This window comes from Candoia aspera, chromosome 1, assembly GCF_035149785.1.
Source record: "Candoia aspera isolate rCanAsp1 chromosome 1, rCanAsp1.hap2, whole genome shotgun sequence".
NCBI lineage: Eukaryota > Metazoa > Chordata > Lepidosauria > Squamata > Boidae > Candoia > Candoia aspera.
Window position 1 is genome coordinate 145,562,153 of NC_086153.1, and position 25,465 is coordinate 145,587,617.

Below are 25,465 nucleotides of genomic sequence, written 5' to 3' on the forward strand. Positions count from 1 at the left end.
AGTGAGGAAATGTGTAGGCAGTTTTTCATTACTGAGGTTAATTTATAATGAAATCTGAAGGAAATCAGCACATGATTTCTTATTCATACTTCAGTTCTGTTTTCTAGCTAATTAGGAGGATGAAAGAAGGCCTCATTTATGTGACTTTTCCCTTGGCCTGGGGTTGGATTCAAAGAACCGTGGTCCTAACTTCACTTATACAAATGGGCTTTGGAATCCTTTTCCAAAAGGATTGTGCCATGTGGCAATTTTTTTCAACAACAGTTTGCAATCTGCTGCACTTTACTGCTGCCCAGGAATGAAACTTTCAGCATATGCTAAAAGCAAGTTAGAGGAAATTCTGATGGTTCAGATTAAGTCACTGGGAAAGTTGTAATATGCATTCAGTGGTGACAGTTGATAGCTAATTAAACCATTACCACCCATCATCTAAAGCAGTGTTTCTCAACCTTGGCACCTTGAAGATGTGTGGACTTCAACTCTCAGAAAAAAATGGCTGGCTGGGGAATTCTGGGAGTTGAAGTCCACACATCTTCAAGGTGCCAAGGTTGAGAAACACCATCTAAAGGATCAAGAGTTATCAACTTTGTGCATCCAGGAACACAACAAGGGAGAAGATTAACAGAGCCACTCCCCAAAGAAGCAAATTCAGGCTTCCTTTTCTATTACCGTGAGCTTGCTGCCAGGTAAAACATTAGCTAGCTGGAATTTAAAAACTGGAGAGAAGCATTTCTGGGTTCATCTATTTAAAAGGTAAACACCTTCAAGTCAAGTTCAGTCCCTGGGAACAACACAGGCATCCATGCAACCTGTGCTGCTTGCTCATGCCTCAATCCATTTTCACTTCCCAAGTGGTCCTCTGGGGAGCCCCTAGGTCTGGGGGTTTGGGATGTCGCTCAAATGCCCACTTGTTAAGCAGGCCTCCCCACAGTCATTACGTTTTCTCAACCAGTGGCAGACAATGCTAAATGCATCTGCATTTTAGAAATGAATACTTTGTCTCAGACCCACAATGTAAGATCCCAATGGCTGTAGTTTATCTGATAGCAGGTTGAAGGTCAGAAGTCCCTGCAACCCAGGGGGCCCAGTGAAACTAGAGAGCCACCACCACCATCCACCGTTTTAGAACTAGAATCTCAGACTGAAATGTCAGCCCCGGTTCAAGCTTTACATTCTCAGTTTACCACACCCCACTTTAAGTGACCAATATAATGGTTGGCCAGTGTTCTGATTTTTGCTAGCACAGAAGAGAATTTTGCCAAGTGGCTCTTAAGTGTGCTGATATAAGAGCATTAATGCAATGCCTGGACCTAATTAAGTGAAACTCAATGCTGTGGAATAAATTATACATTCCAGCTAGAGTCTAAGACTGGAGAACTTTTTTTGCATTAGACAACAAAGCCAATGAATGTATCGTGGTTGAGGACTAGAGCAGCAATAGTGTGCCACACAGGAAAGCTATCTTGCCATTTAATTTGGAAGGTATCATTTAAGATCTTTTCAAGGGCTCCCAATCATTTTATTTTAACAGTATCAATGTGCAAGGGAGGCCTTAATGTGCTGGCTCAGATAACATTTATCTCAAAACAAGTTTAACAAAAGAGATGTTATTGATGATATTCCAAGAATGTGGCCTAACCTAAGAATTATTGGGGAAAGATGGATACACAGTCTTAGTAATTTGAGGTTCTTGAGAAAACAAAAGGCAAAGCAGAAACAAATATTTAGCTGGAAAAAAAGAGGAGTCCAAATAGTTCCCTTTTTCCAGTAAGAAAATGGGGATCAATCTGCAGAGATAACAAGTAGCTTCTGCCAAAACAAAGCTAGCTTGAAGTTACAAGAAGCTATATACAGAAATACATGGTGTATAGAAAAAAAATCACAAAAATGGAGATTTACTGATGCTGATAAAAAACTAAGTTATTTTCCCTTTCTCATTTTGACAAGTTGCCAAGGATAATGGGTTCCAGTTAAACCTAGCTAATTGCTATTTTCATTTTCTCATTCAGTTCAGTACGGGTAAACTGGAATCTTAACTATTAATTTTAAAAAATCAGGAATGAAAGATGATGAAAATCCACAGATCAAGTGACCCAGCAACTTAGGAAGAATATAGATAGAACTCTGTTTATCCAATGTGCTTTTCTGACTTCTTGTCTACAGCTCCATGGGCCTTCCAAAAGCCACTTTTAAGGATTAAGGGGCTCTGTGATTGGTGTAAAAGTTTCTCAAACTTCTCAAGAGTAACTTCCCTTGAAAGCATATAGATTCACTTAGAAGTGTATCTTCACCACTTTGAGAGAGGAACAGATGTTTCATGCATCCAAGTCAGATTACAAAAAACAGGTATCCTTCATGTAGATTCTGATTCTCAGAGAGTGCATGGACAAGTCCCTGCAGTTCTTTTGGCAAGGATTTTTGGAAGTGGTTTGCCATTACCTCCTTCCTAGGGCTGAGTGTGTGTGACTGGCCCAAGGTCACACAGCTGGCTTTGTGCCTAAGGCGGCCTAGAACTCACGGTCTCCCTGTTTCTAGTTTGGTGCCTTAACCATTGCACCAAGCTGGCTCTCAGATTTTGATTAGTTGATTAAAGAAACAGCACATTATAATTTTTAAAAAGTATTTGTGTTATACATAGGTAAATAACTGGTTTAGATACGGTACGTAATTAAGAATCTTTTCATTTATACAATTAGCCAATGAGTGTTAAACATGTGTTATCCAATATATACATACATGTGATAGATGTGGACATACAAAACATTGGATCTCATGTGTCCTGTACTTCCCAGGAAACTTTAGAAGAACACATAGAAGCTTCTACCAAAAATACATGGAACAAATTTTACTACAAAGGCTTGTTCATTTTGGACAACTCCCATTAGCTTCAACTACCAAGGCCAATTGCAAGGGATTGTTTTATACTTGGCCTAACAAGTGGGAAACTAAACAGATAACTGAAGTATTACTGGTACTTTTTTGATGGGTGGCACATAAATGCTAAATAATAATAATAATATAAAAATTCAGAAGAAATAATTCATTGATGCACCTTATTTCAGGCAAATACAGCTTAGTTCCCAAAGAAAGTAGTAACTGTAGTCAAAGTGGAACACCACTTTTTGGTACAAAGCAGAACATAAGACCAACATACTGCATGAACTTATCCACACATTTTCATTTTTGTTTTTCTATACAGCATATTACAAGTGAATGTTACATTATTCAATATGAACTAAAAGCAGCCTAGATGCAGAGCAGACCTAAACAGAAAGTTGTATTATCAAATCTACATCAGAGGAGATATCAAAGGAGGGTGTGTGGGAGGGGGAGATAGTTTTTCACCATATCTAAGACTGTTTCCAACTATTAACTGAGGAGAGCCATTCCTGTTGTCCCAAACTTCTACTGTGTAAATATATTTGAATGAGAAACATTTTAGTCAGATAACAGAAGAGAGTTCACTGTATTATAAATATAACACTTCATCGAGCCAACAGGTTACAGGATAGACTTGCAGTATACTGAAGAACACTAAAGGATATTTGAAAAAAGGTTTATACACACGTAGGCTAGCTAACATACAGCAAAGTACAAAAGATTTATGCTCTTCCAACTCGTCAAATCATACTCTTTGGATTAGAAGGTAAGATAAATTTCACTAGAATTTCCATCATAATCCTATCTGGTTGCTACTTCTATGAGAAAACTGTTCTATAGCAACTGTAATCATCACATATTTAAAGATTATGTAAATGGAGAAAAAGCTATCATAAATAGAAGTTATTATACACCTCAGGTATTTTTAGTTGGCATTGTTTTTTTAAAAGATCAACATTGGAATAAGCTCAATTTTCATGGTATGCAGGTATTTTCGTGTTGTCTATTAGGAAACTGCATAAATGAGATGCACTGTTCTCTTCCATTTGCTCAGACCTCCACCCCAAGACTTTTGCATATGCTCTGTCACTCCCTCCAACCATTCTGAGGCAAAGCACCTACATTATGTCATAAAAATGAAGAAGTGCTTATACAAAATGCCAACTTGAACAAAATACAATGCATTTTATCTTTCAGAAACTGAATATACAAAGTAAAGGTCTTTTCAAAATATTTTCAAAGGCAAAGGATTAAAAAGGATTTTAATTATACACATATAGTCACAATTCTTGCCTTAAAAAGGAAACTGGGAAATGTACATAAGGCCGCTTGTAAATGTACACCTTTATCTTACTGTTACAGTGTCGTGTTTAAATTGACAGTATCATACATATTTGCTTTAGGATGAAACAAGCTGTTCAAAAATACAGTATTCTTCTGTACAAAAACAAATCGTGCCACATTTAAGATGGAAGAAGCACTGGTTTCTGTGATCAGTATTTCTGTCCATTAATTATCTTTATTCTTATTAACGTTTAAACTGATTTAAGTTTCCAAAATGTCCATATTAACAGAATAGCTATGTAATAAACGAAAGATTTTTGTAACAGATCAAAGAAAGCTGATTCATATCTCTGAAACCATATAAAGATAGAATTTTTAAAAAAATCAGTCTTGATTTGCCGAAATAAATTTACATTATACAACACTATGTCAGGGCAGAGGGGGCAGGGATATGAATATACACTAAAATGCAAATTTTCTTCCCAAAAGGGGTAAAACAAATTACATTTACAGCATGAAGGTTTACAAATGTACATCTGTACAACCAAGGTAAGCATCACTACTTAATTAGCAAGGCTTTTAAAACATTGAAAACAAGGAATCTGTTTACAAATGGTAAACTTACATCTATTAACTATACTTATATAATGCTTATATTTATAAGGAAGCAAAAAACTATTTGAATATTTAATCATGCTTTAGATGTTACACTATCAAATTTAAGTAGGCTCTTTCCTCCATTAATTGCCTACAATTTCATCTATTGCGAGAACACAAAGCATATGCTCAATTTTCAAATCCCATCTTACAACTGTATATGCAAAGAAAAACACACATCTTACACCAACTGTCTGCCTATTTATTTAATGAATTTACTCTTTCCCAGACAGTACATTGCTGGATCCAAGTACTACCTTGATTTTATACCCCTATTCTTGCACCATCAATTAAATATTAAAGTATATACATGGCTTCTGTACACTGCCAGAGAAAAGGGCACTGTTTAAAAAAATTATTTAAGGAGTAAAAGATGGAAACTACTCCTCAGTGTTCACATTTTACCACTTCTTTACTGGTATTTCAAGTGCCCTGATTGCTTTTGGAACTATAAAATTGTGAACCACCAAAATACAGAACTTAACTTTCTGTATCATGTTAAATAATAATTATGCAATTGCTTCATTTTCAACTGTTGTAAAAAAGATTCCACACAAAGGGGAAAAAAATGAAAACTAATTCTATATACAATTATATAAACATGTTGTGCAATGATGGTGGGTAGACCTACCAGACTGTAAGCCAGTATATTAAAAGAATACTGTACTTTTCCCCTTTAAAAACTATTTTATTCAGTGACTTTACAAGGTAAAAATTTACAAAATGGGAGAGCTATTCTGATAGTTACATCATTTACAGACATTCTGTGCTTTGTAAGCCTTGCAATCTGATAGGTCTGATAAGAAATGGCAATACGTTGTAATTCATTCCCCAAAAATATACACATGAATAAAATTTTTACAAATGGATGAAGTCAATAAATATATTTTTAAAAAATCACAACATTTTAGTTAAGTTGGGTGTTTTGATAATTCACAATACAATTCATCTTTTAGCCTGCTGCTTAAACTCGTCTTCAAAGCATCCCATTTGGTGGTCCTCCAACTGGCCCCAGATCAGCATTGTTCTTCAGGTAATACTTTTCCAGCTTGGCAAGGATATGTTTCCCATAGGTGTATTTACGCAAGGTTGTAATATGGGGTCGAATCTGGAAGGGAGAAATTGAGACAATCAAACACCCCATCATCAGAATTGCCTTCTTGAAGAGTAGTTAGGATGAAGAAAAATACAAGCTGTCTTTAACTGAATGCTCAAGGTATCTGTTAATTTATCTTCAATATTTGCAAACAATGTAAGACCCTGATTTAGAGCCAGCTGTGAGTAAAAGTGCTACATCAGTATGCATACAATACAAATACAATAGGCATTGTAAGGTGTATTCCTAGGGTTTTCTCCTATCTCTGGGTTGGATATGAACAGGTTCAGTATGCTCTGTCAGGGATTATACAGAATATAGAAATGAAAACACAACTGGATGAATCAAGGTCATATTTTAGGTGTATGACAATATATCTGACAAAGAAATGTCAGGTGGAGACAGAAAGAAAATTTGAATTTAAACTCAAGAAAAACAGACTCGCAGTAAAGAATGGCAATTATTTTTATCCACAAATAAATGAACCATGCTATCCCAAAAGCTAAATACACAGTTTTCCACAATATGGGATAGAAATTTATTCTCTTTATTAAACTGAGATGTTTTAGGTTAAAGATTTGGAAATGTTGATTTAGATAGCAGAAAACAGTGGAGGTGTGTACGCTTGCTCTGATGTGATTTGAACTGATTCAGAAAATCAAGTCAATTCTTTGATTCTTTGATTCAGTGTGTGAAATTGGGCCATTTGATTTTCTGAATTGATTTGGCAGCCAATCTGATTTTTGAATTTGATTCCAGAGATTCACTTAAACCAATGTTGAGCTGAATCACAGAATCAAAGTTTTGTGCAGCCCTATGAGTATGCTCAATGGACTGGATTGACAGAAGGATGAGAAATGAATGGGCTAAATGCACTCTTAGTCCTGTTTTTTCCTGTAGAACCCAAGATTGCACTTGTTCAGCATTAGTATTTTTCACATTTTTGAAAGGGAGATATGAGCTAAAAAGGTGTAATTTGCTCAATGACTCCAAATTTCAGCCCTAAGGGGTCTACATTCAAGCTCCCAGAGGCCAAAATATTTGTAGCACCCAATGTACAGAAAATTGGTTGTTGAATACAATTTCCTTATTTCTCTTTCCCATGTGTTGCTGCAGAGTTCGGAGATGATACAGAGGCCTCCGGCAAGGAAGGAGAATTGATAAAATACCACTTTGTGCAAGAAGATATACCTTCTGACTGCAGAAGAGTGTGTATGGATTCAAGCCAAGATTACATTTGCTGGAGATAAAATTTAGTAGGTTTTTTTTAAAAGTAGTAATTGTTCTTCCTCATTATGAATAATTTTTAATTGGACACTATAACGTTTCTAATTTTATAAGAATGTTAATTACCATCGAATAAATAAATAATTGGCAGTTAAAGTTTGTTTATATCCATATTTATATAAAGAGAAAATATTTCAGAGATAAATTTAGAAGAATAAAATCAAAAGGAAATAGAATTAAAATAATCCTATTTTTCATAAAACTAATATGGGCTATTAACGTATACAAAATGAGAAATCAGAAATGGCATTATAGGAGATGACTGGCAGATACAACAGCATCAATATAATTGCAAATATTGGGAAGTATTTAATTTTTATGTGAAGACTTTTTAAACTCTTGCAATTAGAGTGAAATCCACAGGCAAAAGCCTGCTCATGTGACAAGACTTACTCCCTCCTTTCAAATCTATTTGTGTGACAGCATGGAAAATGGGGTGAGGAATTGTTCTCTCCTTGTTCTGCTGATGGAAGCAATTCTTAAGCAGAGCAACTTAAGGATTTCATCCTTACTTTGTGCATTATAATCTTACGCTGAGCAGGTTCCGCCATGTCAATCATCTTCTGAACAACGTAGTTTGCATACTGGTCCTTCATCATGGTGTATAAGGCACTATGAGGACCATCATTCTGGCAACATACTTCATCAATAAGCAAAGCTCTTTCAGCACGAGATGCATGAGTCACACATTTTTCTACCACATTGCTGTAAAAATTATGAGATTGGTCAATAGAAATAAACATAGATTTCACTTAAACTGTGTGTCAACACAACAAAACTACTGCCATCATACTAACTGCAATTCATACGAGTTTCCTTTAACCTTTCCCTTGAGTAATTGCTCGGATTTCATCTGATATCCAAAGGCTATGCTGAAGTGCATGATACACCGTTTCTTTGCTACGCAAGTAAACTGAGCTTTCCTCTCTGTATCTGCACAGAGGTAAACACCCCCCCACACACACAATTTCATCTGAAAAATGAGAATCCCACCCCTCATCAGGAATGTTTGGGATCTACTGGATTACTGAATGGAGATCAAAAGCCCTAGTGGACTACTTTTTTTAATGGCAGAAGAACTGTCCTCAACAAAATGAATATAGATTTCCTCTACGTCCTTGTATACGGAAGAACTTCCTGATCAAAATTTTAAATATTATTTTCTCTTTCCCTTTAATCCCATTGTCATCCCTCTGCCCCCCTCCCCCGCCAACCATTTGCATTATTTTTCCCCTGTATGTGAGAGAATGTGGGGCAGGTGAGGGAACCAATGTGTTGCAATCAGCTGCATTCTGTGCATCAATAATACACAATATTTGGGAACTCCTACAACAATTTACCTCTCTGGCTTATAGATATATTTATAGAGCCACACAGTAAAATTTAAAGCAGCTCTTTAGATGTTTTTATTTTGGGGCTGCAAATTTTCTAACAAACTAGATTGCACCATCATCAACACAGTACCGTGGAAGGGATAATTCTCCCCCTTTCCCAAAGTGTACTCTGAGGAATCTCTGAACCATTTGTGCAGATTTTGCGCGGTACAGGGAATAGAAGATTGGTGTATGTGTGTATGTGGGGGCTTTCCTACTACGCAAATAAAATTCTACTTACACATTATATTTTATAAATATATTCATATGTATTATACTCTGGTATACAGCAGACTAACTTGGAAAACTCAGAATCAATTGTCATGTGTTTTCATTTCTGGTTGCAATCATGCCACTATCAGCCATTATATTATCTCACTCCAACATCTATTGTTGAGTTAAGTGCATTTAGCCTGTAATTTCCATCTTGCTGCTGAATTTTAACTGTAAATCCCACAACTAAAATATCTGGCTAAACGTTTGGATTTTCTGGCTTCTTCCCAACTCCTTGCTTTTTTTTTCCTTTGTACCATTCTAGCAGATGAAAAGGTGTGGAGAGTATAAAAGCTTGCACTTCTTTTAAAGTGCTATTTTGCTTAGGGTTGTTCCTAATAAAAATATCATCAACTTAAAATGTATTTTTTCTTCAAGGATTAACTCAGCTACCATTTTTTTTAAATAATCAACCATCCAAGGCCAGTACAGCTAGGAATTTGTTATTGACCATACCTGGCAAATTTATGCTGACTTAAAGTCAGAACTTTTCCTCTGATTTCAGTAACAATCTTACTCTTGTCTTCAGGGCGGCCATGTTCCAGAACATGCTGTATAACGTAGTTTCCATACTGATCCTAAAATTAATAAAAAGATTCATATAATTTAGAAGTTTTAGATTTGTTTTTAAATGTTAAAGTCAAAGAGGTGATTGTTCATTGCACATAAATGCTCCAGAATTTAAAAATTTAAGATTTATGAGCCAAATGGCCATGTCCAAGATAAATACTAAGCCAAAATAAATGGAAAAAAGGCATGGTATTTCACTGGACTGGGCATATCTGTCTAATACACTAAGTCACAAGACCAAGTAAGCATGGGTCAGACTCATCCATGAGGCACATTTAGACAATTATACAAATTGCTCCACTTCCTGTGTCTTCCAAGTTCACATATTCCAGTCACCTTTGCTGAAAAAGGAAGCAATGTGTGATTACATTACTTCTGGATTATTTTAAAGATTAATTTTCATATAAGCAGTGTGAGATAGCTGGGGTCTCAAACTCAAATTGCCTTGGGTGCTGCATGAGGATTATTTCATTAGCACAATAACCACAACACCAAAGCAGTTTCAAAAACTGATACAAAAGGTACTTTGTTTTCTGAGGAAAACACATTTATTCCTCTTCTACCACTGAGCATCTGGTCAAAGTTCCAAGCCATTTGCTACTAGAGTCAACAGTTAAAAGGTGCAGGCTTTCTTCCCATCCCCAGTCCTTCAACTGCTAGGCCAGTCAAGTTGTTCCAGATCACTCTTTGCCCCAACAGCAGCCTAAAACAGGCTCTTTCCAGTTCTCGCCCAGCAAGAACAACCTGCTCTCCTGCCTGGCTCCTCCCATGGAAAGCCTCCAAGATACATCAGGCTCCCTTTCACCGAGACAGGCTGCCTGGCCCTGCTCATCTTGTCCATGGGCCCAGGCTGGGGAAGGACAGCTTGGGACAGTGCCTTCTGGTTGTTGTTGTTTTTTTTCTTTTGGGGAGGAGGAGACACTTTCATATGATGGTTTTGTTCTTCTGAAGCCCAGGTATAAAACATGTTGAGTGAGGAATCCAAAAAGTAGCACGCTTTGCTTCTCTTTTAGATCTCCTTTGCCCAAGAAGAGATGCAGGAGGATCTGAAGAGAGGCAATCACTCTGCCAATGACAGCACCTTCTTAACTGAAACATATATATCATGGGATTGCTCCCTGGAAGCACTGAAAGATGCAGCAAGCATGACCAGCTTGTAAAGCATCTTTTCTGCTTGGAATCCAAATAACTGCACATCCCTAGTGGAGAGGCATAAATGTTCATATGGGGCAATAAGGCATGGATAGGCTGTGGCTGTTTAAGGCCCATATAAATGAGAAAAAAGCTAGGTTTTCACCTGATGTTGAAAACAATGTTAGCATGTGCCTGGTCTTTAAGGAAAGAGCATTCCAAAGCTGGCATGCCACAGGAAAGAATGTCCCTTCCCTGATCTTTCCATAATAACCTTTTCCAGCTATAAAAGAGTGAGGAGAGGCTCCCTGCCCTGCAAATTTTAATGTCTGGGCAGGTGCATGTTAGGAAAGTATTCCTTCAAGTATTAAGGTCCTAAACGTACAGGGCCTTAAACATAGTGCAATCAGTAATAGACAGACAGCTAGTGCAATTCATTCAAGATCAGTACTAAATAACTCAGAAGATATTTTTGTATCAGCTGCAGCTTCTGAGTTTTCTTAATGGGCAGACCAACATAAAGCTCACTGCAGTAGTCCAACTAGGAGGTTATTAGAGTGTAGAATACTGCGGCCAAGCATCCTAGTCCAGGAAATGTTGCATATGACAGGCTGGCCAAGGCAGGCCAAACTTATTTTGAGCCACTGAGACCCCATGACTTCCAAATCAGGTTGTGCTTTGTGGGCTGTCCTGCACATTGCCCTGGTTTCCTAGCGGTCTCCATCATGAAATAAAAACTTACCATGTTTTTCAGCTTGGCTAAAATGCTTAGTTTTAGCTTTGATCACATTATAGCCACATGCCTATATTCACAACCCTGCCACATGTCTATTCACAACTAAATCATACCCAACATCTTTCCAATATCTATTTCTCCCAATATTATCCAATTAAAACGATCACTTTGCAATTGTTTATGTTCATCTTGGCATTTCAGTACACACCAACCTGCACAAGCTGTTCTGTGTGCTGATGCAGTTCTTCTAAAATGGGCAAAGTCTGTTCGGCAGTGCAATGCTCAAGAATTCGCTGAATTACTCTGCAGCCATAAGGGTGGGTTGAAAGCACAAATACCTTAAAATAACAAGAATTTAATTATTAGAATATATTATCTCGTGCCTTTGTGAAATCTTTAGAATGATAAATCCCCATCTTTAATTATGTCAGATTATGGGAAGATTTCAATTTTATATATCTCAGGGAATGTACATGTATTTAGTAACATCTGATGCAGGAACTATTTCATTTCAAGAAAAAACCGAAGAACAGTGGCTATACTGAATATTTATTTATTTATTTATTTATTAATCTTTATTTTCCAATGCATTTTGGATACTTACAGTTCTCCTTGATAAAGCAACATAGTTACAAGGTAGATATTATTAAATGCATCCATAGAAACAGTAAGTAGAAATCTACTCAATGGAACATTCTAGAAAATTCTGAAACATTCCATTCCCCCAGCCCTAGTAGGAAGTTCTGCATAGTGTGGTACATATACCATACTATGTAGTTAAATAATGGAATGGTTAATGGCACCTCCTGGAAAAATCCTCAAGTGATATGTCAGGAGCAGTGGAAAAACCCTTCTCACATCTCTAGTACCAGTTTTGAAATAATCAGCTATGCACACAATTCATTTGTCAAAGCATAATAAATAGTTTTGGGATTTCAATCTTAATTGTTTTCAACATTTATCAGTAAGCAACTTTATTTGATGATTTAGAGAATCAAAATATAGATGATCAGCAAGTGTCTTCAGTGGAGAAAAATGTATACTAGAATTGTATGACCTGAAGCATTTTGCATCCTGAATCATGTGTTAAGTGGGTTTTAGTCAGGCCTTTAACATCCACAAATCTATTTAAAAATGAAGTAAAATCTAGATCGAATTAAAGCAGCCCCTGAATAAAATAAAGATCTAGCACTAATACTTATTTAAAACTAAAATATTATAAACACTAAGTGAATTAAATGGTATTTTGCACCTCTTTTAGTGGACTTTCCAGGGCATACCAACTGTTTTTATATCCAATTACTGTTCACTGTTCAGCACACAACCCTGACAATGGCTGAATTCTGCTATGCCACTTTCAAAATCACAAGTCAAATTGTTGACTCTGTTCCTGGCTAATAATTTTAGTTACCTCCTTTTATCCAGAAGTCATACTTTCTCTTTTTCTTGATCTCTTTTGTATTTTTTGATCTATGACTATAAATTGAATAAACTAAAGCAAGCTAAATTATTTTCAGTACATGCAAGAAGAACTACAATACAGGCATCAAGTAAAAATCTCTCTGGGAATAAAAGGCTATATAACACAAGTCCAGAACTGAAGCTATATGCAAACAATTATCATTTGCCTCACTATGAATTATGGAAGTCATTCCTCATTCACAAAATAATAAATGAAAAATTACCTGTCCTTTGAAAGCATCAATAATAAATTGGAGAGACTGTGGCTGAACACATTCAATACACTTTTGTACCACATGATTTCCGTTTTGATCCTTAACACATTTTAGGACGTGACCGTCTAGTTCTTTTACCATTTCATTCTATGAAGAAATAACATGAGAGAGCAAGTTATATATGTCCTTAATTGATATTCCTCTCATAAAATACATCTATAAATAATTGCCTAGATAGGTAGAAACAGCTAGCTGATGTTTGCTGATATCAAAAAATGAAGTAGGGTTAGTCCCGGTTAGCATTCAGATGGGAGACCACCAGAAAATCCCAGAGCTGAAGGCTAGACTGAGAAGTCAAAATAACATCTCAGAAGAATGCAATGACAATCCACTTCTGCATTTTTGCCTATCAGCCTATATGAAATCACCAGGAACTGAGCTCTACTTAAAGAAGAGTATTCAAGAATACTAAAAATAATTTAACTAGTATTATAGGATCTTCTGGAACAAAGCAAAATGGATTATATTTTGGTTATAAATATCAAATGCAAAAATATTGATCTAACTTACAATTACCTGCTGGTCAGGTGAAATGGACTCTAAAGCTTTCTGAATGACTCGACAACCATACATCTGTAGGGCTAATGGGAGAACATGTCCACGAATGCGCGTTGCAAGTGCTAACTTCTGGTCGATGCTTCCAAACTACAATGAAAGTGAAAGCACTGTTTAAAAACCCCAAACTCTCCTCTACATATTCATCTGCAGAAAAGCACCAGTGTAAAAACTTCATGAAAAGCATCTACATTATTAGCCATTTTGTCATTTGTCAGTACTAGGATCTCCCTTATGTGTCTTCCCAAGGATTTGTAGTTCATGACCTGAAAATTAACTGCATATATAATTTACAATCTCAGAAATAAATCATCCAATGAAGGAAGGAACTCCAAATTCAGTTTTCATGAACACAAGTTGTTGCAGAACTACAACTCCCAGCAGTCGCAGCAAGCATGACCAGAGGAGAAGGATGCTAAGAGTTGTTATATACTCCAGGTTCCTTATGCCTCATGTAGGCAAAATGGTTCTAAGGCACTGAAACTTTATTTTCTGAATTTTAAATTATCAGAGATTTTCTTTCTAATACAGAACAAAGAAATAAAATCCTTTGTATCTCACATACAAATAATACTGGCCCTCTTAAAAAGAATAAAATTAATGAGCCTAATTCTTCACTCTTGCAGGATATATGCAATTGATGCTTTCAGAGTGATGGGGTGGGGAAACTGTCCCCTTTCCTCTAGGATTTTCAAATCGATGGAAGTGATGTAAGGGAGATTTCAGTTTGTGTTTCCTGCTTACAGAATAATGGCAGGTGTTCTGTAAGCAAGAAACACAACTGAAACAAGCTACTACAGTCTGAAATTGTTGCTTTAGGTTAGAACAATTGTTTAATTTTTTAATGTTAATCTGGGAGCTACTCTAAAAGTTGAGACCCAGCATGTGAGTGCTTCAAACTAGGGATATGCAAAATATTCTGAGTTTGGAACAACCAGAGAGTGTGGAGTCCTTGGTGCTCTCTGAGCCTTGTTGCAGCATCTGGAAAGGATAGCACTCCCACACATACAACCCAAAGTATGGATCTGGTATATAGATAACACTTTTGTCATAATGCAAAAGAAACAACTGGAAGAAACCCACAAAACCATCAATAACATCTTTAATGGAATAAAATTCACAAGGGAGGAAGAAAACAACAACTCACTACCATTCCTGGACATCCTCATCAGTAGAGGAAATGATGGTAAGTTAGAAACACAAGTCTACAGGAAAGCTACCCACACCAACCAAGTGCTCCGCTACCAAAGTAACAATCCAACCTCCCACAAGAGGAGCTGTGTAAGAACATTATTCAGATGAGCACTTACACACTGCAGCAACCCAGAACACCAGAAAAAGGAAAAAGAACATCTCCGCAGCATCTTCCAACAGAATGGATACCTGCTCACCTTTATCAAAAAGTGCCTCACCACCCAACCCACTACAACCCAACCAATGGAAACTATGAAAAGGATAACACTGCCACACATCAGAAACATCTCAGAAACCACCAACAGACGTTACAACCACATGGCATCACCGTAGCACATAAACCAACTAAAACTCTTCAAAACATATTAAGCAAGCCAAAAGACCCAATAGCCCAAGAAGAAAAAACAGGAGTTATTTACAACATACAATGCAAAGACTGCAACAGCCACTATGTAGGACAGACAGGCAGAAGACTAGCAGAGCGCATCCACGAACACCAACTAGCAGTCAGAAGACACGATGAGAACTCCTTAATCTCACAAAACATGGACAGACTCCACCATACTTTCAACTGGGAAACCGTGAACATCCTAAACCAAGCCAAATCCAAAAACACCAGAGAATTCCTGGAAGCCTGGCACTCAGACAAAGCAGCCATCAACAGGCACATAGAGGTAAACAACATTTACATACCATTCAAAAGAGACAATAGAAAAGCCAAAAGACCAGTACACTCCCTTGCCAGCAATCAACACCCAGATATGCAAAAATCAACACTAGGATTAACACCAGATGAACCATCAAACAGCACAATACACCCTAATCAAGGAACTATTAACTCAGGTGGTCAACCAAGCAGCAAACAAACAACAGCCCAATCAAAGAACTCCCAAGGAGAGAACAACACCCCCACCAACACAAGCAGGGCAAGCCACGGTATATAAACTGAGAGCAAGGCCCACTCCCTCTTTGCACTGAAGATGTTGCCTAGCTTGGCAATGAAACGTCTGCAAGAAAACAACAAGGCTCAGAGAGCACCAAGGACTCCACAGTTCAACCCTGAGCTACAAATATTCGCTTCAATTGGTCAACCAGCGAGTGTTCTTGAGTGCAGAAGAAAACACCCTGAATTCCAGGGTTTTGTCTCAAATTTGAGACAAAAATGGGCTGTTTTGTACCACATTCTTAACTGTTCTAACATTCATGATTGGCTTAAAAAACCCTCTATGCTATGGAAAACGGGAGACCGCTTTAGTCAATGAGCAGCAGGCGTAAGTTCCATTGCTGCTGCTATTGACTGGAGCTAGTGAAGGAAGGAAGAGGCTGAGAAACAGTCAGTTGAGCACATGTTAAATAGTAAGATCCATTTGTGATTGCTGACTCATAGCGGCAATCCTGAGTTGGCAATCACAGAAATTCATTGGTGAATAATGGCTACCTGCACAGGTAATCCCCTTTCCAGCCTATTCCTTATAGTAAGTTTTTCTTACCCAACTTTGCTTACTGAGCAGTACGGGGAACAGTTAAGAGGGGGAAAAGAAAGAGAACTGCTCCTAATTTTCATCCCACCTACATGTCTACATCTCCAACCCACTTGCCAGACCTGCTTATTTAGGAGGAATTAAATTAGACTGTCAAGAGTATAGCACAGAAACTGCACCAATACATAAATCTATACTGCATAGCACCTCCCATGCTGCAGGAATCGGCAGATGCCATTTGACTCCAAGAGGATGGACTTCTCCCATGCTGCAGATGAGATGCAGTGGGCCACAACCTGAATGGATAAAGGCTGGCAGTCGGAGCAGTTAACTCTAAGTCATGGGTTCAGGGTCACTGACAGAAGGGCCAACATTTTCTCACTGGGTGGGAAGGCCTGGTCTAAAAGTGGCCAGTCCCAAAATCACCCTGTAGAAGCTGGTATATTATTTGGAATATTATGAAGTACAATGAAATTACAAAGTAGTTCTATCGCTGTGTGAAAAGGAGGCAGAGTGAATTCAGGATTCTGATTCCTGCTTTCTGGGTCACAGTGCGGTAGAAGTCTGCCTATCTTATTTAAATGGCTGCCTGAGGTGTGGCACACAACTTGGCCAGACAGAGGTATGCTTCCCTAATGAACTATAGTAAAAGTTCATCTTCACAATTGTCTGTCAAGCCATTCTAAACTAACCCAGATCCTGCTCATAGCTATTTCTCTGAACTTCAGTTGGACCCTGAAGAAGGCAAAACCTTGGCAGACTGACTGAGAACACTACTCTCTGAAGTAACTAGGTGGTAGATTACTCAAGTGAAGAACATAATCAGAAATAAAGTTCTAAATGTGGCCCGTGCAGAGGTCAGGAGATTAGGCTGTTGCTGGAATATCAAGGCATATTTCAACTCTGGGATCAGTGGCAATCAGGGCACCAGATCCAACAGTGGGTTCTGCTTGGCAAGCAGAAGAATGTACCCCCTTGTGTGGGGGGAAGGGAAGGGATTCTTGGCTCCTTATCGAAAAGGGTGGGATCTATGTGGTAACTGTGATCTCCTTGGGTATGTCCTGTAGTTCCTCCATAACCCAGAGAAGGTGAAATGGCAAAACACTGTTTAGTTATCAGTGCACACGGCTAGCCAGATTTATCAATGACTGCACACTGTGTTCTCCAAGGCAAGTGACATTCCATGTCTCGTGCTTAGACAATGACTTGGTGGAACAGCTGGTTTTCCTCAAGAACAGTCTCCCCTGGTAGAACATGCTACTGGAAGGTAGTTAAGAACTAAGACCTTCTGTCACCCTCAGATCACCAGCAGTCACTCACTACCTATCTTCCTCCTAACACACATGGCTAGGCCCTACTGACCAACCAGTAAAGGTTAGAGTATGATGGTTCTGAGGCTATATGATGCTGCATCAAAGGTGATAGCTAACGGCTCAGAAACAAGATAAACGCTGTTGCTCACCTGACAGGTAGGTGTACTTCCTGTTTACCAGTTCTGTGCTATGGAGAAGTTAAGAGTCCCTGGATTATAGTTGCCTCTATGTATTCTATATGGTCCATTTACTTTTTATATGTTGCCTTTACTTTTTAGTCAATAAAGTATGTGCATTGTGCATGTGGATTATAGGTAGGGTTATTATCCTGTTGAGCTTTCAAGGTGTTAAATACAAAAAGTATACATTATGCATATGTATTAGAAAGAAGCCTCAATCCAACAGCCAGAATAAGGTGTTTTTAACGTTATGTTGTTCATGGGCTGTGTTAAAAGTTAATCCATTGCTGCTTATTTGCTAAGCTCTGTTCTCTAGCTGTTTGTGCAGGACAGGCAAAAAAAAATTGCATGCTTAACTTTTATTTCCATTGCTTGTTAAAGTAACTCTACCCCTAAGGTCTGTTAAGTTTTCCATCCCTGAATCATCTTCTATTTAAATACATTCAGATGATTAAAATTTCAAACAATACTCTTAACACACTTACCTCAAAGAACTTCTGTATTACATAGTTGCCAAACACATCTGTCATCAGCTGATACGCTGCTTGCAGAATCTCACTAAACAACATTTGGCGCTCAGCTGGAGTAGCTCTCTCTAATTTCTGTTGTATAAATCTGTAAATATCAGAAATATACATGCCAACATAAATAAATATGGCAAGTACTCTAAAGCCTTTAATGTAGAATACTGATGACTATAATCAAACAAGCCAATAAGAAACTGAATTCCATATATACATTCAGAATTCTATTTTAATTATTTTGTTGATGAAATATTGGAAAATAGTAAAAGGAACGCCACTTTTAGATTGTGTCGGAGCAAAGTTAAGTAGAACTTCTATTATTCACAACCATTTCAATCCAACTTCAGTGGGGTACAATGTTTAAGTGGGCTCTGATTCACTTTTGAAAACAAAATTTGATCTCATATTGTGCACACCATCTGTATCGAATGCCAAACTGAATTCCTACACTTAGGTCTCTGGGAACACAGGGAGTGAATAGACTTTTAATAAAATTCAGCTATTTAAATATTGGATATTAAAATATTCAAAATTCAATATATTTCCCAAAGACATTACTAAAGGAAACACATATTCTCCTAATTATTCAGGAGGGCTATATATGCTTACCTAGAGCCATGCTGATCCCGTGAAAATTCCACTATATGCCCAACAAGGTCTCTTAGCTGAAGGTTAGGAAAGCGATTGTTTCGGAAATCCTCCAATAACCTGCTCCGCCCAGAAGGCATAATGTCAGACCTGCTGTAACGTAGTCGTGAGGGAGGAAACAACTGGCTGCTGGAGCTGAAAAGACTGGAGGCATTTGCAGCACTGCGATACTTTGCTTCTGCTCCAGGAGCTGCTGAAATATAGCGACCACTGCCATTGGTTAATCCCCCTACAATGAAGCAGTTGGGTTAGTAAGAGGTTTTAAGTATGCTCTGCGTAAATTGTATTCAAACGAAGGAAAGCTAGAATTAATGTCATTTCCCATTGTCTTAACTTCTAGTCCAGATGTTGCTTACGAGAGAAAGGAACAAAAGTCATCCTGATTCTTCCTTTCTATACTAAGTATCATAATTTTAAAAGCTGAAGCCTAAAAAGCAATAGCTACCAGCTGAAACAACTTCAATATAACAACTCCAATATAATAAACTTAGCAACAAGCTTCTGGATATTAGTGTTTTTCCACAAAAGGATATATAACTTTAATTACTGGGCAACTCATGTGTATATTAAGTTAACCATACATTTAAGCAAGCAATTAACCCTTTTCAAAAGTGGCACACATTAAATAACTTAATCTCTCCTCCTCGCATTAGGTTTCTAAGGAATTAGCATTAACAACAAATTAGCCTATTAAATTTAAAGATCTCGAATATTCTAAAACACATATGTACAAACATACAAATGCTTTTTTAGCATAACTCCAAAAGCTGTTCAAACTAAATCCCGCTTTTATCTGCCTTATCATCATTTGTATTAAAATAACTCCTAAAGCACCCCTCAATGCTTTTTCCTAAGCAAACTATTAATATTATTATTTTTCTCAATAGTGCTCAAGGCAGTTCACATAAATTTTACGTAAAAGAGCAAAGGTAACCAAAACATTAAAACTCACCAAATAAAACATTTCAATTAATAGATGATAACAGATACGAATATGGAATCCTTGGTGCTCTCTGAGCTTGGGAGTTTGCTTGCAGACGTTTCATCACCCAACTAGGTAACATCATCAGTGCAAGTGAGTGTGGGGTTTGCTCTCTATTTATATACAGTAGCTTGCCTGCCAGTGTTGGTGGGGGTGTGGTTTTCTCCTTGGTAGTTGCTTAATTAGAGTATTGTATGATTGTTTGTCTCCTTGGTAGCTCCTTGATTAGGATACTGTTTTCTGCTTGATTGTGTGGTGTTAATCCCTGCTTATCTGGTTGTTGGTTGCTGGGGGGGATGTGTTCTGTTTTTTTTGTTTCCTTCTTAGTTTTAGCGTCTCTTTTGAATGGTGTGTAAATATGGTTTATTTCTATGTTTCTATAGATGGCTGATTTGTCTGAATGCCAAGCTTCCAGGAATTCCCTAGTGTTTTTGAATTTAGCTTAGTCTAGGAATATATATATATATATATATATATATATATATATATATATATATGATAAAAATACAAACTACTAAAAAATAGGAAGCAAACAAAAAAAGGAAATAAAAAAGAAAGCTAAAAGGGCAAGAAACGGAAAAAAGTAAAACAAAAAATTGAAAGGAAAGAAAAAGATATAAAGTAGCTTTCCATCTTCTTTACAGAAGTTATAAGTATAATTATGCATTTACCTCTTTCTTTAAAGTAACAACATGTCTTTCTTTCTATAAGCTCTGGCTAATCATCAAAACCATAAATCATAAGTTCATTTTTTTCTGTTTTCCGCAGAAAGTCCATAAGGGATTTCTAGTCAGCAATAAACATAGATATTGCCATTTCTTTAATCAAAGAACTGACTTTGGCCATCTCAGTGAGTTCCATCATCTTCACCAACCATTCCTCCATTATAGGTATTGCCAGGTCTTTCCATCTTTGTGTATACAATAATCTTACTGCAGTTACCATATACAAAAATGAAGTTCCATGGCTTTTTTCCAACTGTTTGTCCATCAGTCCCAAAAGAAATATAGTATTATAAGAATAATGCTCTTACAGTTAGTGGGTTGTTTTTTTGATAAGACTTGCGTTTCTAATTTGCTGTCATTTCCTCTGCTGATGAGGATTATCCAGGAAGGGTGGTGTGCTATTGTTTTCTTCTTCCCTTGTGAATTTTATTCCTTTGAAGATGTTGTTGATGGTTTCATGTTTTCTCCAGCTGTTCCTTTTTATTATGAAGAAGGTGTCATCTATATACTGGATCCATACTTGGGTTGTATGCTTGGGAGTGCTATAGTTTCTAGGCACTGCATTACAGTCTCTGCTATGAGTCCTGAGGATGGTGATCCCATGGGTGTTCCTCTGATTTGTTGGTACATTTGTCTATCAAACTGAAAGTAGGCGGTGAGGCAGAGGTTGATGAGGTCCATGATTCTGGGTATTTTGATCTTAGTGTATTTGGTTAGATCGGGTGTGTTGTGTAGTGCTGCTGTGGATTCTTTCACTAGTGCCGGGTCCATGGATGTAAAGAGTGCTGTGACATCGAATGAAACCGTAATTTCATCTTCATCTATTTCTAGGTCTTTGATTTTCTGGAGGCCCTATAGTGAGGAGTTGATAGAATATTTGCTCCCTACTGTGAGATGTCCACACTTTTTTGTAAGTTCTTTGGCTAGGCTGTATGTTGGGGTCCTTAAAATGATACAACTGGACAAAGAGGTATGTCGGGCCTGTGTATTTTTGGGCGTCCGTAGAAGCGTGGCACGACGGGTCCACTGCTTTTCATCCACCACTGTTCTTCTTCTGTGATTTGACCTTTCTTGGTGAGGTTGTTGAGGGTTCTCTTGATCAGGCTGTCCAGTTTCTGTATTGGGTTGGTGTTTACTGGGATGCAGTTTTCTTTGCCCTCCTGTAATTCTTTGGCTTTTTGTATGCATTGTGTTCTGCCCATGATAACCGTGGTTCAGCCTTTGTCTGCCAGGAGGATGGTGATGGCTTGGTCCTTCTTTAGGTTTTTGAGGGCTGCCTGTCCTCTGCTGTGAGTGGGTTCTGCTTCTGTGTTCTCTTGGTCTGTGGCATGATTGTCTGCCTTACATCTTCTTGGGTCTCTGTGGCAAGTCCTTGGTTTTAAATGCTGCTTCTCAGGCTGCAAAGAATTCTAACTGTTTAGCATTGTCTGTGTCACCCTTGAGACCTTTCTGGAGGACCTTGTGTTCTGCGGTGGAGAGTGGGCAGCTGGACATGTTGACTACCCATTTGGGTTCAGGTACCTCTTTGCTTCTGGGGTTTAGCTTGAGCAGTTTGGTTTGGAGTTGTGTTTTCCTTTTTCATCTTGTCTTAGAGATGTAGTCTTGTTGGTGTTTTGTGTGTTCTGGGGTCATGGTTTGTTCCAGTTGCCCCTTGAGGTTATCTATGGTGTGCTGGTATTTGTTTAGTCTGACCTGACTTAACACAATCAGGCTAACACCAGGCAAACAGACAAACAATCAAGCAGAAAACAATACCCTAATCAAGGAACTACCACACCCACACCCAAACTGACAGGACAAGTTACTATACATAAACAGTGAGCAAACCCCACACTTACTTGCACTGATGATGTTACCTAGTTGGGTAATGAAATGTCTGCAAGCAAACACCCAAGCTCAGAAAGCACCAAGGACTCCCCAGTTCAACCCTGAGCTATATATATTCTCTTTTATTGGAGATACAGTCATATCCTCAGTCAAACAGTTGCTACTAGAAGATACCAATGAACACGAAGTGTTGGCAAACAAGATATTTTCATCTATGTGTACTAGCCAGCATTCAAAGCATGCCAATTCAATACATATGATTTATACATGTGCAACATTTAAAAATCTATGACAAACACCTTTCAATTTAACCACCATGGCAGCATCATGTGAATTAACAGATCAGGTGTGGAACTAGAGAAAGTTTCTTATCTACCTGGAATACAGAGGGATGGGCACATTTTGATGTAACTATTAAAAAGAATTTTTTGTGTGTGGGAGAAGAATCTATTATGTCATAGTAAATATATAATTCTAAGTAACATGATTATCTAATTGTCCATGAAAGGTGATAAATGTTTATATATCTAAGACATCACTGGTTAAGATAGGTAAGATTGCATGAGTGGAAGGTTATTCATACAGTCAAAAGATTCTCTTCCCTCCCTTCTAACAAACTTTGCTGGAGAACTGGAAGATGTCCTCCAATGTATGCATGAAGACAGCTCACAAGAATTACTGAATATTTTGGGGGAAAAAATTGGTTGCTCAATACATTTTCTGCTTGTTCAACCTTTTGCTCTAATTCATTTTTTAAAATTATAGCCATATCAAGATGAACATGCATATAACGAAGACTAGTAGAAGTTGACTTCTTTATATTCTGCTTTACTCAGAGCCCCTTAAAAGAGACCTACTCCCAGGAGTGAAAGGCCTTCCTGAATGGCATGGGATCTGGCACAGCTACTGAAAACTTCTGAAAATTCAGTACAGTCAAGTTCCCAAGAAAATCTTTCTGGAGGGATGTGTGGGCAGCTCAAGAAAAGAGGAGTTAATTTTATCTTGATGGAACATAGCATCAATACATCATGATATTAAGAGCTTATTAGATCACTACTATTGGAATGCAGTTGGAACAGCTCAAATGTTTTGTAGAATTTGGAACATTAGTTTGGGATGAACCAGCAATTTCATCATGAATATTTATTGCCTTTTAGAAACTATTTGCTACAGAAAACAAATTTAAAATTTCAGATTACAAAGTAAACATGTATTTACAAAGTTAAATGCTTGTAAGCCAAAGGTTACATTAAAATTTAATAGCTTAAACCTGAAACTCTAGTTTCAAAGAATGGGATCTGAAGAGCCTCCTGCATGAGCAGAAGACCCTTCTACTTGCACCAAGAGAGGAGGTCAAAGTTGTTCCTTCTTTTTCCTCTGTGCCATATCCCATACAGTTGCAGGAGGGACTCAAAATCCAGGAAGATTTGAACACAACAATGGGAAGCATCCATTCTGTTAGAAAATTCTAGTCATGTTTTTTTCTGAATTTTACTAACTAGACTTCACTTAAACCATTCAAACCACCCAAACTTGCCTACTTATTTTTTTACAAATAGGAACATTCTGTTTTTAGAAACATGACAGTGATGTCTATCTGATCAATCAATCAATCAATGGCTTGCATTATTTGTTTATAAGGGTCAGAACACAGAAATAACTTTGTGTCTAAAACTAGATCCCAAAGATTCCTTCTGCTCCTTTTCTGAAAGTACTGGCAAACAAAAATAATAAATTCTTGGTCTGGAGATACCCCTGAGTACAGAGGATATGCATTATATACGTCAAGTTATTAATAGGAGCATAGGAAGATTATTAGCTGAAACCTTGTGAAAGTGCATTAGGCTTACAATATAAAGCCACAAGGTGGCAGCAAAGTTCATTTAGTATTAAGAGTAAAGCATTATTTACCATTTCCTGTATTTCAGATACATATCTAAAGTATGCATCTTTAGTAATAGATTTTTATGGGAATGAAATTCTTATGGATTTATAATGATGTAAACAGCGCACACAATCAAGGCAAAATAAACAAATCAGGACTACCTTGCACACAATTTGCTTTGTTTTTAAGCAAAAACCCATGAACTAGGTATTTATAATTTTTTATAAAATGTATGCATTTATAGAATTTTATAGCAGCATTAACCCAAGGTTACTAAAAACATATGCCATGTAACTAGATATGCATCCAGCACATGACAATTAGTGTATCAAAAATATCTTACTAATCTTATTCGGAAAATTGTCCCTGGAAACAATTTTTTTCTATTAGTAATTGGCAGTTTTTATTAAGTATGGAATAGATACAAGTTTACTTCCATTTTCTGCAGATACCCAGACTTAGGCTTTCTATAAAATAAGCCATGAATAAATCCATGTATCATCATCTTCATAATTACACAAATAGATAGATAGGTTTATGAGAAGAATTAAAACTCAGTAACACATGGAAAAGACCATGAGAGAACAATGGGAAGCATAGCATTAGCAGAGGAGTCTGGGTGGAAATGGAGCAAGGAAAGGCAAAGAAGCAGGGAGTGAGCAAAAATGCTGCAATAACAATTAGTTAAAATGGGCAGAACAAAGAGTAATACACCAAAAAAAGAAATGAACTTTTATCCTGAGATAATCTGCTTAAAGTATTAGCTTGTTAATTTTTCAAGCATAATGAAAATGATAGAAATAGTCAATTAAAAAACTCTTTCTGTGGAAAGAGCACTGGTGGCAGGAAAATTTCTCCCTACCTTTTCATATGGCAATAATTACAAAGAGTTAACAGATAATGACCTGCCTACAACCTATTCAGAACTTAAGAGTTTATCTCTTCATGGCAACAATCCCAGGAGCCCTGGGACATGTGGTTCTGCCCCCCCAAACACCCCCCCCCTCAAGATATCAAGGGAGAGTTCCAGTGCCCTTGAGGAAAACCCACTACTGAAACTCCTTTTACCAAAGGGTTTCTGAGGCTGATCTGAAGCCTTTGCCCTAGGATACATTAGTTTTCAGGGGTG

The 25,465-nt window shown here is 37.4% G+C and overlaps 1 protein-coding gene across 14 annotated transcripts in view; it reads right to left on the reverse strand.

The window, feature by feature from the left end:
• Positions 1–4,125: 4,125 nt before the first annotated feature.
• The window catches only part of PUM2 (pumilio RNA binding family member 2), an 84,624-nt gene continuing 63,284 nt past the window's right edge, over positions 4,126–25,465 (reverse strand). For 9 of the 14 annotated variants that reach the window (XM_063315026.1, XM_063315080.1, XM_063314994.1 and 6 more), the window contains 8 exons: positions 18,879–19,146; positions 18,231–18,360; positions 13,534–13,668; positions 12,973–13,110; positions 11,500–11,625; positions 9,307–9,428; positions 7,717–7,909; positions 4,126–5,929 (listed from right to left, as the gene is read on the reverse strand). In XM_063315026.1, coding sequence (XP_063171096.1) covers positions 5,798–5,929; positions 7,717–7,909; positions 9,307–9,428; positions 11,500–11,625; positions 12,973–13,110; positions 13,534–13,668; positions 18,231–18,360; positions 18,879–19,146 — 1,244 coding nt within the window. In that variant the 3' untranslated portion in view covers positions 4,126–5,797. The remainder of the gene's footprint in view (positions 5,930–7,716; positions 7,910–9,306; positions 9,429–11,499; positions 11,626–12,972; positions 13,111–13,533; positions 13,669–18,230; positions 18,361–18,878; positions 19,147–25,465) is intronic. The other 5 variants (XM_063315034.1, XM_063315087.1, XM_063315010.1 and 2 more) reach the window with 1 other exon arrangement.